The sequence below is a fragment of the Nerophis lumbriciformis genome, linkage group LG08 (genome assembly GCF_033978685.3).
Source record: "Nerophis lumbriciformis linkage group LG08, RoL_Nlum_v2.1, whole genome shotgun sequence".
Taxonomy (NCBI): Eukaryota; Metazoa; Chordata; class Actinopteri; order Syngnathiformes; family Syngnathidae; genus Nerophis; species Nerophis lumbriciformis.
The window spans coordinates 41230726-41245311 of NC_084555.2; the positions used below are offsets into that span (position 1 = coordinate 41230726).

Genomic DNA, 14586 nt, shown 5'->3' on the forward strand with positions numbered 1-14586 from the left:
ACCCTTAAACTTTGTGTGTTTACGTCTGTTAGCTACCTTTCCAACTTAAGGCTAAAAATAGCATTGGTGCATCCGGCTGGGATGCGAACATTGCAGTCATCTTTCCCTGTGAAGGACACAACACTGTCTGAAGTTTTAGGAACAGGGAGAATGGGGGGGGGGGGGGGGAGGAAGCAGTGACTACCGTGTGACAAGCGCCCTGTTCCTTCCTCCCAGGCCTGGGAAACAGGAAGTGCTACACACAGGCATTATTGTGACGGAGGGGAAATGCAAGGTCCTCTAAAATAAGAGCCCCAATCTGGTTGTCAATGACAGGAGACTGTCCTCCACAGAGACCCCCCACCACTGCCACAGACACCTCCACCAGTGATGAATGTGGCACTCATATTTGTGACCGTGTGCAACGATGAAAGTGGAAAAATGTTGTTACACTACAATAGCCCCAGCATTACACTGCCTGAGTAACGACATTTCAAAGAGTTAAAGGGGCCATATTAGGGAAGTTTGTGTTAGCAGACGTTGAGGAGGAGCTGGTTGCTAAGAGAGATGCAAGGCTTTGTAGTGGGCTGCCTCCCAGTTAATCAAAATCCTTCTTTATCTGTTTCATGCTTTCAAGTAGACAGCTCTGGAAAGGGCCCACATCAGGGCCCATGGCAGCCTATTAATTGGCAGAGCAGACTGCAGCCGCGTCCTGCTGTTTGTTGTCCGTGCCTTGTTTCCATTCCAGATACCCCTACCCCTCCTCATCAGGGAAACATTTCAGCATTGTACCCCTTCTGCCAAAAGCAGCATGGAACCCTTGTGTAGCAAATTAGATGGCCAAGATCTCAATGTTTGTGCTCGTGTGGAACATAGCAGGTGTTGACCACCTGTGATCGTGTGTAATGATGATTAAAGCTAAAGAGATTGATTTATTGAGATTAGTTGTTTTAGTTTTTAGGTCAGTTGACCTAACTGGTGTCTGTGTTGTTTGTGCTCAATTAATAGAGATCTATCAGTCTGTCTGATTTTCAACACTAATTAAAAACAAGACAGATACCAAGCTGTGTTGGTAATCAATCACACTTTGCAAATATTTATATTAAAGCTCAAGTGATCACTTACTTGGAATACTGAAGTGTAAAAACATATTCACAATAAATAATGCTTATCTCACATTTGGGAATGGTTTAATCATAATCATATGAAACATTACACTTTTAATCATTATACAACTGAAAACAGGCCAACAAACATGAACAAACACAGGAGCACACATGCATGCCAGGAAATAAAAACAACTCTTGAAATAGCCTTGCTAATGTTGAACAAAAGCCAATATTTACTGCCACCTAATGGTTAAACTGTGGAACAACAAACCAGGACGAATTGGTACTATTAGTTGAGGTCTGAGCAGGAAGTTGCTGCCTCAATTCCACAGATTATTCAAATTCCACATCTTTCTCTACGGATCTGTGCTGTTGGTGACCAAAATAGCGGGCCTGCCCTGATGGTGGGGGCGGTATTAGCTCGATTGGTGATTGTTCTTTATCAAAGTGCCTTCCTCGACCCATCACTGTCATCAGTAAAGATGAGATTGCACTACCTACACCCTGAGGTAGGGGACTGCTGATATATATTTCCTTCCTGTGGTCAAACACGGTGCTGGAGACTGACTTTTGAGCTGCTTTATTCAGAGAAGCGAGAGCCAAGGGGCTGGTGGATGGCTGGTTTGGATCTACTTCTTTTTGATCCACTTCTGGTGATGGTGACTCCTCAGTTTGCTCAGTGCATTTGTGCTCCTCTTCCACAGGTAATGTCTGGGTTGGGCACCAAACTTGAGGACTAAAGCGAGCTAACAGACCCTTGTCTGTGACTGGGTAGTGCTTGACAGCAGACTCTTGACGCTCATGGCGCATCTGCTCCAATTGCCTGAGCTCAGAGGGTATCTCAAACACACTCTCCTGTGGATGCAACATTTTGATATAAATATGCATGATGCAAGACGTAGCATTAACCCTTTGTATTCCAGGTTTAGATTATCTTATTTTTTGCAACCTCACATGTTTGAGAATTGTTTTTTCCATTTTGACAACACATTAGGTATATCACCCAAAAACCTAAAATCTGCCTAGGGTAAAACTATATATTTTTTTTATTTTAAACATTTGTAACATGTATTGAACCGTCTTCTTCCTTGCTAGATGTGAATATTAATTTGTAGATGAAACTTAGGTTCAGTTATTTAGTGCAGCTGCTCTGATGGTACTGTATGTGTGATGTTAAGGCAGGGGTACTTGAATCTTATGTCACTAGGCAGAATTCAAACTGTTTATCCGCCCACTCTGCGCACCTCGCCGATAGTCCCTTCTTGTCTCCTCCTTTCTGGAAGTGCACAAAATTGCGCACGAGCTGTACGTGCACACGCATAGCCTGTTGACAGTCTTAAGTTGCATCGAAGGATCCCCAAGTTTGTGTTTTGTTGAAGAAAATAAATGATTATCAGTAACACACGTTGCCACGCAAAAGGATACACACAAAATATAGGAACATGGAACATTGGGTAGCTCCAAACCCCCGCGACCCCGAGAACTACAAGCCGTACAAAATGGACGGATGGAACATTACACTATCTGTCTAGTAGGATAATATCCACTTGCGCATCCAAAGTTAGGCCAAGACTGGCCCGCAATGGCCTCCATTTTGAATACCCCAGACCAATATTTATTTAAGTTTTGGCTCTTCTTTGTTTTTTTTAGACATACAGGGTCTTTCTTTTATTCCTCTGATTTCCTCTTTTGTTTTTGTTTTTAGCAGTATCTGCTGTAACAGCAAGCGCATAATATTGCAATCTTTCCAGGTGGGTGTTCGGCAGCCGTGCTTTACTGAAAACAAGTAAACAATATATCGTATCAGCCAATGAGGAGGCTCCTTTTTATTGATATAATGTGTCTATCGTGACATATATTGATATCGTTTTATCGGCCCAGCCCTATTTCCAAGCATCGATTATTTACATATGTTAGTTACACAGACACTTCTAAAATGTGGCATTAATGCCATTCTATTCTAAATGTTAGTTCTAGGTTTGGTTCTTACGAACCGTTGGAGCACTATTAAATAACATTATTTTAACGTTATTTGTAAGCTGGGTTAGCATGGACACGCAGAGAAGGCAGGATGAGAAGACAAGCTATGCTGGCAGCGGCGCTAAGCTAGCTTGGATGTGAAGTAGTCAAACAAGAAAAGAATATATGCATTGTACACTTCAACAGAAGGCTAATATGGACCGTGTTACAGCAGAAAGGAACCAGCCAAGAAGAGGCAATCAGCAAGTAGAATAATAGGTCAAAAGAGATAATATTGACAATACAGTTTGGCCACCGGTAAGTAGAGACGATACACGTCTAAGTCGTATGTTTATGGGGAAAAAAGTATCGTGAGGTGCCCAAAGATTCCCACTTCTGCTGCTGGCTGACGTATGCGGTAACATATCAGTTGTAGTATTTCTTCAAAACTATTAGTAATATACTTGATCATTTATTGTTAATATCTGGTTATTGTCTGCTGTAACACGGTTCTATCTCCCCTTTTGTAAAAAAGTACTTGGGAGTTATATTTATATATCGTATTTTTCGGACTATAAGTCGCTCCGGCGTATAAGTCGCACCGGCCGAAAATGCATAATAAAGAAGGACAAAAACATGTATAAGTCGCACTGGAGTATAAGTCGCATTTTTTGGGGACATCTATTTGATAAAACCCAACACCAAGAATAGACATTTGAAAGGCAATTTAAAATAAATAAAGAATAGTGAACAACAGGCTGAATAAGTGTATGTTATATGAGGCATAAATAACCAACTGAGAACGTGCCTGGTATGTTAACGTAACATATTATGGTAAGAGTCATTCAAACAACTATAACATATAGAACATACTATACGTTTACCAAACAATCTGTCACTCCTAATCGCTAAATCCGATGAAATCTTACACGTCTAGTCTCTTACGTGAATGAGCTAAATAATATTATTTTATATTTTACGGTAATGTGTTAATAATTTCACACATAAGTCGCTCTTGAGTATAAGTCGCATGAAAAAAAACTGCGACTTATAGTCCGAAAAATACGGTAGTGCTTTTCTCTAAAAGTGTTTTTACATAGTGAAACCCATTATCTACTTATTTAAGTTACATTTAAATAAGTGTGGGTGGCACTGGGAGCAGGTGGGCAAAGTGTCTTGCCCAAGGACACAACAGCTGTGACGAGGATGTTGGAAGCAGGAATCAAACCTGGAACTCTCAAGTTGCTGGCACGGCCGATCTACCAACCGAGCCATGCCTCCCACTAAACTCTTATGCTTCTGTTGGTTGGCTACTTTACATTAGTTTTGGACAATACTACACATGTGGGTAACGATACAATACCACGTAGTTACAGGGGCAGTATTGGCAATACCAATACTCAACAGAATTTTAGACCTGTTGCATGTGAAATAACCCTGAAACTAAACTAGGTGGATATGATCTGAGAGGGAAACTCAATCTGAAACATCTGTATGCACGCTCAAGTTTAAAAACTTTTTGCATTTCAATATTTGAAGTGATACTGTGGAACAGACTAGCTGAGGAGCTCAATGTCCAACCATGACCAAATAAACAGCGATACAAACAGATGACATTTACAAAGTACAGGGAAGAGTAGGGGTATGGCAAACACTAACACAAACATTTTGCAATACTTGCTATTTGTTATTTACGTTGACACAATCAGTTCCTCCTGTAACCAATTACTTATTTCCTGAGTTTGTAAACAATAACAAAAAAATGGTATGATACTATACTTGGTATTGTTACTGTCGATACTTGTATCAATCAGTCCACCCTTGTTTACATTCAGGAGCTCTCAATTAGCATGGCTTATTGTATCCTCCCACGGCGTGCAGCAGAGGTGGGACCAAGTCATTGTTTTGCAAGTCATAAGTAAGTCTCAAGTCTTTGCCCTCAAGTCCCGAGTCAAGTCCCGAGTCAAGACAGGCAAGTCCCGAGTCAAGTCCAAAGTCAAGACTGGAAAGTCTCAGGTCTAGTCCCAAGTCCTGCATTTTGAGTTTTGAGTCTTTTCAAGTCCTTTTAACCCCAGACTAATATATTTACACAGATTGTGTATGCTTTTAAAACGCGGTATTTATTTATTAAAACAAGTGCATTTGAAATTGCAGGAAAAAAGTTGTGCTGACATTGCACTTCATAATAGCACTATTAACCAGTCATTTTAAACATTCAACTAATTCCTTTACAGAATAAACACATTTGAAAAAACAAGTGCAACTGTACTTATTTGCAGAGGTGTGGACTCGAGTCACATGACTTGGACTCGAGTCAGACTCGAGTCATGAATTTGATGACTTTAGACTCGACTTGACAAAATGTAAAGAGACTTGCAACTCGACTTAGACTTTAACATCAATGACTTGTGACTTCACTTGGACTTGAGCCTTTTGACTTGACATGACTTGACATGACTTGCTACTTTCCCCAAAATCCAACGCTTAAAAAGTTATTTGGGAGCGCTCCGTATTTTTCATTTTCTTCGTCTGTGTCTCTCAACGTGTTGTTCCTGTCAGCTGGTGTGTTGTCAGTACAACAGCCAATCAAATTAGATCTACGTTGTTTTCATCACGCAGCATTCATCCAATCAAATTGCAGGACAACCACCGAACAAGTTGTCAAACAACGCAACAATTATGCCAAAGTTGGTTTCGTTCGGGTATAAAAACTACGACTTGGTCAACAAAAAACGAATTGCCGTATGGAAATCACGCAGTTCGAATATTACAGACGGAGACGCAACAACGTTCAACATTTGAAGTTGCACAAAGAAGGGTAAGTTTTGAATGTAAGATAACGTTTATTGGCTAAGTAACGTGACTTTTATTTGCTGTGTAGTTAAATCAGTGAGGCTGCAAACTCACTGCTAACGTTATAACCATAGACATCTTATAAGTAGACGCAGCATAGAGCGCTACTGCCTACTGGCGCAGACGAGGCGCGGGGCCGCCATCTTGGAGTGGTGATCCGCTCCACTCAGTGCAATTCATTTGGCAGGAACAATGAACTGTCAGCGCATTTAATTCATTTTACCTCACTGAATACCACTGATTTTCACCCCCCTTTTTTGTCATACGTGTAGCTATGATAACAGACACATGTTTTGGCGTGTTTTAGTATTCATAGTTTGCTTAACAGTAATATAATATTCTTATATGCTATAAGTGACCAGACGTACGTCCGAGATCAAAACTGGGATTATAATCCTAGAGAAGGGGAAAAAACGGTAAACTATTTTTAAGTTGAAGAAACAATATGATTAGGTTATATATACATGCGTATATCCTACATAAACAATGTATGAATACATTAGATATCTATATATCTTAGGGACCTATAGACTGTATCTCTGTTGCTGCAGCAGCAGAGAGTTTATTCTGTCTTGACACTTTGTATTGATATTTTCTATTACATTCTTCCCTTAAATGATAATATTTGCAGTGATTGTTTTATATGTATTATTTTATGTAAGTCGCTTTGGATAAAAGCGTCTGCCAAATACTTAAACATAAACACATATAAACACCTGAAAGTCTTCATATCAGCTAAAACCACCAATCTGTTTCACTGGATTCAGAATAAAACCAAATTCTGTTTTACCCAACAATGTTAGTATTTGAATATTGTTACTTGAAGACTTATTCCTGGTTACAATTATACGGTTAAGAAAGTATTGTCTTATACTTTGCCTAAAATGAGAATGCATCATAATCAGTGGCGGCTGGTGAATTTTGTTTTAGGTGGGGCTGAAAGTTTGTAAACCAAACCCCTGTAGGGGCGTCATCCTCCCCCAGAAGATTTCTTTGTGATTTTCACATACAAATATTGAAGATCTTTGATCCTTCTCAACTCTGTGGTAATATTATTTTCATAAGATACAACCAATAGTACGTTAATGTTAAATCTTACTTGTGAAAAGTAATCCCCCGATTCCTATTTTCAACAGTCCGCTCATTTGAGCAGGAAAACGCTGAACACCAGCCCGGCATCTTTGTTTTCTACCTGTCAACTGTCAGTTTAGGCTGCTCGCCGGCTCCTCATCACCACTTCAAGATGGCGGCCAAATTGCTCACGTCACAGCAACCTGCGTCTACTTATAAGATGTCTATGGTTACAACGTCATTGCAAACACGGCAATCTGTTGCGTCCACTGCAGTTGCTACCTTATTCATACTTTTTGTCAAGTGATTTTTTTTTAAGCAGGGTTGCATGAGGTACCTACACATAACGTTACATTAGACAATGTATCACACACAGTAACGTAACGTTAGTCAATGTATCACACACTGTAACATTACGTTAGTCAATGTATCACACACAGTAACATTACGTTAGTCAATGTATCACACACAGTAACATTACGTTAGTCAATGTATCACACACAGTAACGTAAAGTTAGACGGTGGTCAGCAGCACCGCGTATTTTAGCCACATACAAAAAGACAAACATAGTCAAATAAAGGTCAGTTAAAATGTATACTATATTAAGAATATGTGTACATATTGCATGGGTCCTGACATCTAAAAAGTACAACTCTGTTCATTGTTATGTTCATATATTTGTTATGTTTTTCATGTGTACGCACACATAAACACACATACAGTATGAGATGAGATCAATGAGATAAGGTAAGAACAGGATAGAAACTGCTGTGGAACTAGTTACAATGCAATATGCCATTGAAATACAATGTTAACACTTTTGTGCAAATAAGTACAGTTGCACTTGTTTTTTTCAAATGTGTTTATTCTGTAAAGGAATGAGTTACATGTTTAAAATGACTGGTTAATAGTGCTATTTTGAAGTGCAATGTCAGCACTATCTTTTTCCCTGCAATTTCAAATGCACTTGTTTTAATAAATAAATACAGCATTTTAAAAGCATACACAATCTGTGTAAATATATTAGTCTGTGGTTAAACGACTTGAAAGGACTCGAAACTCAAAATGCAGGACTTGGGACTTGACTTGAGACTTTCCAGTCTTGACTTTGGACTTGACTCGGACTTGCTCTGTCTTGACTCGGGACTTGACTCGGACTTGAGGGCAAAGACTTGAGACTTACTTGTGACTTGCAAAGCAATGACTTGGTCCCACCTCTGCTTATTTGCACAAAAGTGTTAACATTGTATTTCCATGGCATATTGCATTGTAACTAGTTCCACAGCAGTTTCTATCCTGTTCTTACCTTATCTCATTGATCTCATCTCATACTGTACGTGTGTTTATGTGTGCGTAGACATTGAAAAACATAACAAATACATGAACATAACAATGAACAGAGTTGTACTTTTTAGATGTCAGGGCCCTGTGCAATATGTACACATATTCTTAATATAGTATACATTTTAACTGACCTTTATTTGACTATGTTTGTCTTTTTGTAGGTGGCTAAAATACGCAGTGCTGCTGACCGCCGTCTAACGTTATGTTACTGTGTGTGATACATTGACTTACGTAACGTTATGTATAGGTACCTCATGTAACCCTGCTTGAAAAAAATCACTTGACAAAAAGTATGAATAAGGTAGCAAACTGCAGTGGACGCAACAGATTGCCGTGTTTGCAATGTTATAACCATAGACATCTTATAAGTAGACGCAACATTGGCTGCTGTGACGCGAGAAATTCGGCCGCCATCTTGAAGTGGTGATGATGAGCCGGCGAGCAGCCTAAACTGACAGTTGACAGGTAGAAAACAAAGATGCTAAACTGACAGTTGACAGGTAAAAAACTGGTGTTCAGCGTTTTCCTGCTCAAATGAGCGGACTGCTGAAAATAGGAATCGTCGGATTACTTTTCACAAGTAAGATTTAACATTAACGTTCTATTGGTTGTATTTTGTGAAAACAATATTACCACAGAGTTGAAAAGGAGCAAACATCTTCAATATTTGTATGTGAAAATCACAAAGAAAACTTCTGGGGGAGGATCTTGCCAACCCTCCCGGATATTCCGGGAGACTTACGAAATTCAGCGCCTCTCCCGAAAACCTCCCGGGACAGATTTTCTCCCGAAAATCTTCCGAAATTCAGGCGGAACTGGAGGCCACGCCCCCTCCAGCTCCATGCGGACCTGAGTGACGTGTCGACAGCCTGTTTTCACGTCCGCTTTCCCACAATATAAACAGCGTGCCTGCCCAATCACGTTATAACTGTAGAATGATCGAGGGCGAGTTCTTGGTTTCTTATGTGGGTTTATTGTTAGGCAGTTTCATTAACGTCCTCCCAGCGCGGCAACAACACACAACAACAGCAGTCACGTTTTCGTCTACCGTAAAGCAGTTCGTCTGCCGTAAACAGCAATGTTGTGACACTCTTAAACAGGACGATACTGCCATCTACTGTACATGCATATGTGACAATAACATCTACGGCTTTTAGAGAGTGGAGTGCACAACTGCCCACACAACAAGGAGACGAAGCAGAATGCATCATCAGAGAGGGTGTTCAGCATGGTTAGAAAAATAGTGACAGAGAATAGAACAAGGATGGACAATTCAACGCTTAACTCAACAATGAGTAGATGAGTGTTATGTGTGTGTATATATGTGTAAATAAATGAAGACTGAAATTCAAGTATTTATCTCTCTTTCTCTCTCTCTCTCTATATATATATATATATATATAGCTAGAATTCACTGAAAGTCAAGTATTTCTTATATATATATATATATATATATATATATATATATATATATACATATATATGAAATACTTGACTTGGTGAATTCTAGCTGTAAATATACTCCTCCCTTCTTAACCACGCCCCCGTCCCACCCCCGACCACCACCACCAGCACCACCTCCCGAAATCGGAGGTCTCAAGGTTGGCAAGTATGACGATGACCCACCTACAGGGTTTTCGTTTACAAACTCTCAGCCCCACCTAAAACAAAATTCACCAGCTGCCACTGATTATGATGCATTCTCATTTTAGGCAAAGTATAAGACAATACTTTCTTAATAGTATAATTGTAACCAGGAATAAGTCTTCAAGTAACAATATTCAAATATTAACATTGTTGGGTAAGACATAATTTGGTTTTATTCTGAATCCAGTGAAACAGATTGGTGGTTTTAGCTGATATAAAGACTTTCAGGTGTTTATATACAGTTAGGTCCATAAATATTTGGACATTGACACAATTTTCAGTATTCCAGCTCTGTACAACACCACAATGGATTTGAAATTAAACAATCAAGATGTGCTTCAAGTGCAGACTTTGAGCTTTAATTTGAGGGTATTTACATCCAAATCAGGTGAACGGTGTAGGAATCACAACACATTGTATATGTGCCTTACACTTTTTAAGGGACCAAAAGTAATTGGACAATTGGCTACTCAGCTGTTCCATGACCAGGTATGTTATTCCCTTGTTTTTTTTCATTTATTTCATTTACAAAGAGCAGATAAAAGGCCTACATAACCTACTCAGTGGTCTAGTGGTTAGAGTGTCCGCCCTGAGATCGGTAGGTTGTGGGTTCAAACCCTGGCCGAGTATACCAAAGACTATAAAAAATGGGACCCATTGCCTCCCTGCTTGGCACTCAGCATCAAGGGTTGGAATTGGGGGTTAAATCACCAAAAATGATTCCCGGGCGCGGCACCGCTGCTGCCCACTGCTCCCCTCACCTCCCAGGGGGTGATCAAGGGGATGGGTCAAATGCAGAGGACAAATTTCACCACACCTAGAGTGTGTGTGACAATCATTGGTACTTTAACTTTAGATGTCATTTCAAGTGTGGTATATTAATTTGGAATCTGGGGAGGCCATCTCTCAATATGAAGTCCAAAGAGCTGTCACTATCAGTGAAGCAAGCCATCATTAGGCTGAACAATCAAAACAAAGCCATCAGAGAGATAGCAAAACATGAGGTGTGGCCAAACCAACTGTTTGGTACATTCTTAAAAAGAGAGAACGCACTGCTCAGCTCCGCAACACCAAAAGACATGGAAGACCACGGAAAACAAGTGTGGTGGATGACAGACAAATCCTTTCCCTTGTCAAGAAAACACCCTTCACAACAGTTGGCCAGATGAAGAAAAGTCTCCAGGAGGTAGATGTATCTGTGTCCAAATCAACAATTATGAGAATACTTCACCAGAGGAAATACAGAGGTTTCATCACAAGGTGTAAACCATTGGTGAGCCTCAAAAACAGGAAGGCCAGATTAGAGTTTGCCAAGAAACATGTAAAAGAGCCTGTGCAGTTCTGGAACAACATCTTATGGACAGATGAGACAAAGATCAACTTGTACCAGAATGATGGAAAGAGAAGAGTATGGAGAAGGGAAGGAACTGCTCAAGATCCAAAGCATACCACCTCATCAGTGAAGCATGGTGGTGGTAGTGGCATGCATGGCTGCCAGTGGAACTGGATCTCTTATATTTATTGATGATGTGACAGCTGACAAAAGCAGCAGAATGAATTCTGAAGTGTTTCGGGCAATATTATCTGCTCATATTCAGCCAAATGCTTCAAAACTCATTGGACGGTGATTCACAATGCAGATGGGCAATGACCCCAAAAACCAAAGAGTTTTTTAAGGCAAATAAGTGGAATGTTCTGCAATGGCCAAGTCAATCACCTGACCTGAATCCCATTGAGCATTAATTTCACTTGCTGAAGACACAACTGAAGGGAAAATGCCCAAAGAACAAGCAGGAAGTGAAGATAGCTGCAGCAGAGGCCCGGCAGAGCATCACCAGGGACCAAACCCAGCGTCTGGTGATGTCTATGGGTTCCACACTTCAGGCTGTCATTGACTGCAAAGGATTTGCAACAAAGTATTAAAAAGTGACAATTTGATTTATGATGATGTTAGTTTGTCCAATTACTTTTGGTCCCCTAAAAAGTGTAAGGCACATATAAAATGTGTTGTGATTCCTACACAGTTCACCTGATTTGGATGTAAATACCCTCAAATTAAAGCTCAAAGTCTGCACTTAAAGCACATCTTGATTGTTTCATTTCAAATCCATTGTGGTGTTGTACAGGGCTGTAATACTGAAAGTTGTGTCAATGTCCAAATATTTATGGACCTAACTGTATGTTTATGTTTAAGTACTTGGCAGACGCTTTTATCCAAAGCGACATACATAAAAAATACATATAAAACAATCACTGTAAACATTATCATTTAAGGGAAGAATGTAATACAAAATATCAATACAAAGTGTCAAGACGGAATAAACTCTCTGCTGCTGCAGCAACAGAGATACAGTCTATAGGTCCTTAAGATATATAGATATCTAATGTATTCATACATTGTTTATGTAGGATATACGCATGTATATATAACCTAATCATATTGTTTCTTCAACTTAAAAATAGCTGACCGTTTTTTCCCCCATCTCTAGGATTATATTTCCAGTTTTGATCTCGGACGTCTGGTCACTTATAGGATATAAGAATATTCTATTACTGTTAAGCAAACTATGAATAATAAAACATGCCAAAACATGTGTCCTTTAACATTGCTACACGTATGACAAAAAGCTGTGTGAAAAGCAGTGGTATTCAGTGAGGTAAGATTAATTAAATGCGTTGACAGTTCATTGCTCCTGCCAAATGAATTGCACTGAGTGGAGCGGATCACCACTCCAAGATGGCGGCCCCGCGTCTCGTCAGCGCAAGTAGGCAGTAGCGCTCAATGCTGCGTCCATTTATAAGATGTCTATGGTTATAACGTTAGCAGTGAGTTTACAGCCTCACTGATTTAACTACACAGCAAATACAAGTTACGTTACTTAGCCAATAAACGTTAGCTTACATTCAAAACTTCCCGTTCTTTGTGCAACTTCAAATGTCGAACGAAGTTGGAAGTTGTTGCGTCTCCGTCTGTAATCTTCGAACCGCAGGTTTTGCATACTGCAATTAGTTTTTTGTAGACCAAGTCGTAGTTTTTATACCCAAACAAAACTATATTTGGCATCATTTTTTCTCACTGCCGCGTTGTTTGACAGCTCTTCTTCGTTGGTTGTACTGCAATTTGATTGGATGAATGCTGTGGGATGAAAACAACGTGGATGTAATTTGATTGGCTGTTGTACTGACAGGCAGCACACACGCTGACAGGCACACACGTACACAATGAAAGATAAAGAGCGCTCCTGAATAACTTTTTAATCTTTGGGTTTTGGGAAAAGTAGCAAGTCTTGTCAAGTCAAAAGGCTCAAGTCCAAGTGAAGTCACAAGTCATTGATGTTAAAGTCCAAGTCGAGTTGCAAGTCTCTTTACAGTTTGTCAAGTCGAGTCTAAAGTCATCAAATTCATGACTCGAGTCTGACTCGAGTCCAAGTCATGTGACTCGAGTCTACACCTCTGGCGTGCAGTAGCATGTTCAGTTATTCCTGGTCCTGCAGTGATAATGTCACTTGTAAGAAACAATTTATTTGCCGCTAAGAGTATAGTAGAGCCAGTAGTGACTCGCAGTGTGGAGGGAAATTAGCCACTAGCAAGGACGTTCGCTTGTCACTAGCCACGTGTACAAGGACAACATTTATTTAATCGGATCATCATTCGGATGAGAAAGTTACTGTGTACATGGACCCTGAAAAAAATTATCTGTTTGTGACGTGCATTTTCATGCATCACACCTTAAAATAGAATAATTTACTTTGACATGCGCAGATCCTAACATAAAAGGAAAGGTGTGTTATTATTTGTACTATGGCACCATCTTTTGGATGAGTTTGCTCACTGCAGGTGCTGACTAAGCAGTGATTTCCATTGTAAACAAACATGGCGTTGTGCATTTCTGCTTGTTCTCCGTTATCACAATATTTATTTATATTATTTTTCCCTTCTGTTCACTACTTTTGTTTTACATCTCTTTTTGAAACGGAGCTGCTCTGTGCTTTTTATGTTGTGATTATGTACGGCCTGCAGTGTGTCTTTATGTTACGACATTCTATGTAAGTGTTTGAAGCTAGCAGTTAGCACTTGAATTAGCTGTTAAGTCGTGAATAAAACAGCTCGTTAAGACGACAACTGGATCCCTTCTTTTATTGTTACATTGACACATCCAGACCATACTTTTGTTTGTGCTAGTCTCGTTTTAAAGCAAAAAACTAAACAGTATATAACGCTACTTCTGTACATGTTGAATCGGGGAGACCGCAAGACGTTCCGAGTCTAATAAATTTACTCCCCCTCCACCGCCAAAGTATAGCTGACATCAAAGACATGGGCAGTAAGCATAATTCTAACCCAAATTTCGGAAGATGTGTTTTCATGTGCTACAATCCAAATGACTTTTGGTAAAAACCACTCATCTTGATCGAAATAAAATTTTTATACAAACGCGTGTGATTGGGTCAGAATATTCGATTTGGCGTATTTACATGAAGCATTTTTAGTCCGGTTAGGCTTTTAATCCGATTAAATGTGTCATTGTGCACATAGCTAGTGTCAGATTTGTGGGACAGAGCTACAATGTGTGATGAAAATGCAAAAATGCATTATCACAATATGACGATAGTATTATCAGCT

The 14586-nt window shown here is 39.7% G+C and overlaps 1 protein-coding gene across 8 annotated transcripts in view; it reads right to left on the minus strand.

Moving 5' to 3' along the window:
- The window catches only part of exd1 (exonuclease 3'-5' domain containing 1), a 53350-nt gene that overhangs the window by 33584 nt on the left and 5180 nt on the right, over positions 1-14586 (minus strand). Inside the window, exon 11 of one of the 8 annotated variants that reach the window (XM_061968958.1) lies at positions 1166-1943. The exons of the other annotated variants lie outside the window; for them this stretch is intronic. Coding sequence (XP_061824942.1) covers positions 1422-1943 — 522 coding nt within the window. The 3' untranslated portion in view covers positions 1166-1421. Of the gene's footprint in view, positions 1-1165; positions 1944-14586 lie in introns of those variants that run through there. 8 annotated transcript variants of the gene reach the window in all.